The sequence below is a fragment of the Leptonychotes weddellii genome, unplaced genomic scaffold (genome assembly GCF_054177405.1).
Source record: "Leptonychotes weddellii isolate Sample4059 unplaced genomic scaffold, ASM5417740v2 HiC_scaffold_5258, whole genome shotgun sequence".
Classification (NCBI taxonomy): domain Eukaryota; kingdom Metazoa; phylum Chordata; class Mammalia; order Carnivora; family Phocidae; genus Leptonychotes; species Leptonychotes weddellii.
The window spans coordinates 5,577-11,079 of NW_028020237.1; the positions used below are offsets into that span (position 1 = coordinate 5,577).

Here is a 5,503-nt window from a genome sequence, read left to right on the forward strand (position 1 = left end):
GGATCGGGGTGGGGTGGGAGAGGGATGTGGATGGATGGTGGATGGATGATGGGTGGTGGATGGTTGGTGGACGATGGATGGTGGATGGGTGATGAATTGATGATGGATGGATGATAGATGAGTGGTGGATGGTAGATGGTGGATGGATGGTGGACAATGGATGGTGAATGGGTAATGGATAGATGGATGGCAGATGGATGATGGATGGATGGCAGATGGACAGTGGATGGATGATGGTTGATGGGTGGACGGAGGATGGGTGGTGGGCGGATGACAGATGGGGGATAGATGGATGGGTGGATAGTGGATGGATGGCAAATAGATGGTGGGTGGTAGATGGATGGTGGGTGGATGGGAGGGAGAAAGGGCGGGAAGAAGGTGTCTGAATAGGCTATGGTTGGAGACCCCAGGCAGGCAGATCAGAGCCCCATTTCCTCTATGAGACCAGGGTCAGAAGGCCCAACCCAATGCTTCCCTTTCATGACTAGGGAGGAATGTCAGGAAGCCCCCCCACCAACTCTGGAAACTTCCCAGCGACCCAGACACCCATCAGCCAGTGGAGCCATGACCATTCCCTCCTGCTAACTGAGTCATGAAAATGCCACAAAACTTCCCCAAGGCCACAGGCACCGTTGGGAGGAAACAGGGAAACCCCGCCCAGACCCACCAAGGTGGGGATAACCCGGCACCTGAGCGCCTGAGCTGTGTCAAGACAACAGAGCCGTGTCCAGGGTCAGGCAAAGCCACAGCCCAAGAAAGAGAAAGCACCTCATCCTTCAGGAAAATAATGTGCATGTTAAAAATAGAACATTAACGATTTTTAACTATCTGCACGACCAACAGTAATGGGTCCTAAGAAGCAATGCAGTCAGGTAAACGTGTGTGGGGCCACACTAGGAGCCTGGTGGGTCTGAAGGGGGAACAGCCCCGCCGCCCCCAGGGCTCCTGGGCGGCAGGGTCCCCAGGCACAGGGCAGTGGTGACCCAGGCGTGGGACAGCCGGAGGCGGCTGCAGGACGCTCGGCAGAGGTGGGACCTGGTCCGGCCTTGCTGTGGTTTGGGGCCCTGTTTCCCAAGGGCATGCCTGGCCTCAGCTGGGGGGCCACCACCTCCAGGGAAGGGGAGGGCGCTTTGCATCCCAGAGCCGTGGACATTGCTGTCCAATGCCCCCAGGGCACCTGCAGCGACATGCTGCTCTGTCTCAGGGGACCAACTGCAAGCTGCCTGACGCCTGGACGCGTGGCTCCCCCCGACTTGCCGGAGGTCCCGCGTGACTCATGGAGGCCAAAGGAAGGGTCAGGTCTGGGCAGCAGTGACCAGTGGGGCGGGGAAGGCGTGGGGACCAGCCATGGCCACCTTGCAGCCAGGAGGCCCCAGTCACAGGGCCCAGACCGCCCGGGATGCAGCAAAGCTGGTGGGCTCCCTGGTGCCCTCGGCCGCGGCCAGCAGAAGTGACTCCGGCTCAGTGAGCTGCCCCGTCATGGCAGGGGGTGTCCTCACCGTAGGGCGCCCTTCCTCCTCCGCTCCAGCTCCGGCAGCCGCTCCTCCCGGCTCTGTGCATGCTGGGCCCCCACCCTGTGAGCCGCCTCGGTAGCCGTGATGTCGATCTGTGCATAGCGGGAGGCGCCAGCCCCTGGAAGCAGCCCCGGGTGAGCTGGCCCGGCCGCCCCCCGCCCCCCGCCTCCAGGAAGCCCCGCGTGGCCCATGCCTCCCGCAGAGGCCTCGGCCTGGAAGAGGTGATGGGATCCAGGACCTGAGCTTGGGGGCGTAGCTAAGCTGGGAGGAAGGTGGGGCCACACCCTCGGGACACAGCTCAGCAAGAGCATGGACTGGGGGGGACCCGGGAGGGGGAGGAAGCCCCCTCCCCTGCGGCGGCCTGAGGCGCCCGGGGAGGGGAAGGCCCCCACGTGGGGACCCACCTCGGATCCCTGCGCTGGCCCCCTGGAGCTCCAGGCCCATGTAGTGCAGCTGCGTTTTGGAGGAGGGGCTGACAGGGATGTTCACGTAGGGGGGCGCCTCGCTGCACGGTCTCTCGGGCCCTGGGGCTCCTGCGGGGGCAACGACAGTGAGTCTCCAGGGGCAAAGAACTCTGCGCCCACGCCGTCTGGCATGCCTCCCACCCTGCGCCTGGCCAGGGCCTGGGAGCCCCCCGGGCCCCCGACTCCCCGGTTCCCCTGGCCCAGCACCGCCCATCCTGAGACCCACCCGCTCCCCCTCCCAGACCCAGCACCACCCTTCGCCACCCTTCACCAGTGAGCTTCTAGAAAGGGTGTGCTCCTCTCCCCGATGCCGCGGGCTGATCACTGCTGAGCCGCCCCCTTGGATGCCCCCGTGGCCTGCGGCCAGGTGGCCACACTGCCCTCTCTTCAGCCCCTGCCCCCTGCCCTCAACCCCCTTGGCTGTCCTCCTGGGTCACCGCCCACCCCCACCGCGGCTCCAGGCTTCAGGGACCCTCTCTGGACCAGTGAGTCTCCCCAGAAAACCCCTCCCCTGCGAGTGCAGGCCCGCACTTCCATCCACAGTGACACCTCCTCCAGGATGGCCCCAGGCACTTCGAGTCCTCCCCCATCCAAGAAATGCTCCCCTGCTCCTCCCCGATGTCCTAGCAGCAGATGTCACTCTATACCCCCTCAGTGTGGGGCAGGTATAGCCACAGCCAGGGCACCGGAGGGATCCTTCTCGGGCTGCAAGGACGCACAGCCGACCCACCCTTCCCCACTGGCCCAGGAGCCCTGCACACCAGGCCTCAAGGAAGGACCAACCTGGCTGTTCTCCAGCAGACTCCCCCATACGCCTACCCTCAGGGACCCCTGGGCCACAGTCACACGGGGGGCAGCCGCTCTCTACTCCTCAGAATCAAGGGGGGTGGGAGCAGGCAGAGGGTTGAAGCCGCTCAGGACACCCTGTCTGAGCCCCCTGCTCACAGGTCGAGGGAGCCAGGCCCAGGGCTGGGGGCTTCAGCAGGCAGCCCGTCTCGCTCAGGGCCCCATCCCACCACACGGCACCTGCTGCCACAGGGCGCCTTCTGAAGGTCCACACCGCATGGGTGCCTTTCACCCTCGTGCCCTTTAGCCGCCCCAGCAAGGCCCGGGGTGGGAGGCACCAGACTGCCGGCTTGCTCCCAGCGGGGTGGAGGCCCCAGAGGCCCTGAGCTCGGCCAGGAACAGACCGAGGCCCACAGAGCCGACTGGGCCCAGCCGTGTAGGTGCCCCCACCTGATTCCATGAACCAACGCAAGTCACAGGGTTCCTGCCCCTCCCGGCCTGGAGGCCCTGAGAGACACCCCCCTCCTTGCAATGCATGGTCCCTGCAGGATGGGACCCCCTCAGGATGCCGCGCCCACTTACTGATACGAATACGGAACACAGGTGCCCGAGGCCCTCCAGACCCCAGGGGAGGCCTGCACGCGGGGAGCGGGGGTCCGGGAGACTCAGAGCCAGGACTGGTCCCAGATGAAGAGGACTCGCAGCGCCCCGCCCCGCCCCGCCCCTCCCGAGGCCCTGCTATAGAGGGAAGGAGGGAGGGAGGGGCCGGAGCATCAGACACACGCGTCCTCAAGGAGGGAAGGCAGCAGGCTTCTGCTGGACACAGGGGACCACCTTCCAGGTTTGGGGAAACAGGCGTGTTGATTCCAAGGAGCATGGGGTGGGGGGCCCTCTGGACACTCAGCTTCCAAGCCAGGCTTAGGACTCTGGGTGCCTGGGTGCACGGGGGCAGAGGCAGGTCATGCCGCAGGGCACGCTCTGACGGGCAGCTCGGAGAGCGTCCTGCGAGCTTCTCAAGCCAACGATGGGCTGTTTTCAATCCCCAAAGAATCTCAGCTGCGAGATGAGGGGTTCTGTAGACCGGCTGCATTTGTGGCCACAGAATGTATCACAGAGCAGGGAGCCGCCTCCCAGTGGACGGGCAGCCTTGGCAGGGCCCGCTCCCCTCCCAGGCACACCGTGTCCACGAGGGCTGTGTATACCCATCTGTACCCCAGCAGTGTGGGACTCTCCCTCAACCGGTCTGGAGGGGGCCAGTGCAGACCCTCTCCCACGTAACCCGAGGTGACAGGCAGAGGCACCCATGGGAGACACCTAGACCAGTGAGGCCAGGGAAAATCAGGGCAGGCTGCCTGGAGAAGGAGGCGTGTGCCAAGGGATAGAGGACAAAATGGAATGGCCATCTTAGAAGCCGCCTCAAATCCCTTCCAGAACAGAGAAGAGGACGGATGAGCGTGGCCCTGGCCTCTCCTGCCGCCATCACCGGGGCTCAGGCCACACCATCTGGGGCCCGGTTCATCTCTGTCCTTGCCAAGCTCGGGCCCCACTTCCCCCAGCCCCTGGCCTCAGTGGAAAGGGTCTGTATCCTCCAGCAGGCATCCCCTCCCCACCCCTTGTCAGGGTTAAAGATGTCCACAGGGCCCCACGGGGAGGCGGGTGGACAGCAGGAGGACGTGTCCAGGACCGTCTGGGAGTGGGTGTCAGGGGATAGCGTTGTCGGGGGTGGTCCTCAGGGCCCTATCCCGAGCCAGGGAACCCCAAAGCCAGCCGGTGTGGCCCTTTCCTGTGGACGCTGCTTGCCACCAGCCCTGCCTGCACCCTCCTGCCCCCAAAGGTACACTCCGGGTCAGCCTGCAGGGTCCGGCCCCAACAGGCGTCATGCGTCTCTGAAGAAGGATGGAGGATCTAACCTTCCCCAAACTTCAGCTTCCCCCAACCCTCCAGGCCTTCCCCTGGGTGACGGCCAGCTTCTGGCCAGCCTTCACCTTCTAACTGGGCCTTGGAGACCCCGAGTCTTCAGGGCGGCCTGACTCTACCCACTCCATCCACACACCCCTCTGGGCAAGCTGGCCGCACCCTGGCCTCAGCTCCCTGCCTGGACCCGCCCCACCCGGGCCAGGGCTCCTCGCGGCTGCACACTGTCCCCCCCCCCCAATGCCCGTGTCAGCCTCCGTCCACGGCCTCCCGGTGTCCACCAGCGCCTGCCTCCCTGTCTGCTGCAGAGCTTCTGGCTGAGCCGTGGGCAGCCACCGCGCCCCACTTCCCTTGTCCCGAGCTGGGGCCTACCTGAGTGCATCATCAGCAGGCCAGGGGCTGAGGCAGCCGCTCCCTAGACCAAAGAGAACACGCGTCAGTCTGTCCATCCTGCGCCGGCTCCTCCCACCCCAGCCTCACAACCAGGACGCTGACCCAGGTGTGGCCAGGTCTCTGGGGGCCCGGCCACCCCCAGGGAACACCAGCCCAGACTCCTCATCTCCCAGGGGCCCCTTACCCACGTGTCCCAGGACTCCAGCTGGCCCACCAGCCCCGACCCCCACTCGCCCTCTTCTAGGGAGAGGGGTGGGCAACTCTGACCCCCAGGCCAAGTCTGGGCCTTCCTGTTGGGACGGATACAATCCCACCGGCCCCCGGCCTCTCATCCACGGCTGCACGGCAGGGGGCGCGGCCCCCAGGTGCTCGGAGGCTGGAGCAGGTACCCCCTGGGCACCGCCGGCCCACTCCCAGCAGCACCCGTGGAAG

At 65.4% G+C, this 5,503-nt stretch overlaps 1 protein-coding gene across 1 annotated transcript; it reads right to left on the reverse strand.

Moving 5' to 3' along the window:
• Positions 1-330: 330 nt before the first annotated feature.
• Positions 331-5,311, reverse strand: LOC102748570 (uncharacterized; the record flags this gene model as incomplete). Its single annotated transcript, XM_081811057.1, has 4 exons — positions 331-1,632; positions 1,919-2,047; positions 5,051-5,093; positions 5,256-5,311. Coding segments are annotated over 4 exons (365 nt in total), but the record flags the coding sequence as incomplete, so codon positions are not given.
• Between the last annotated feature and the right edge of the window lie 192 nt (positions 5,312-5,503).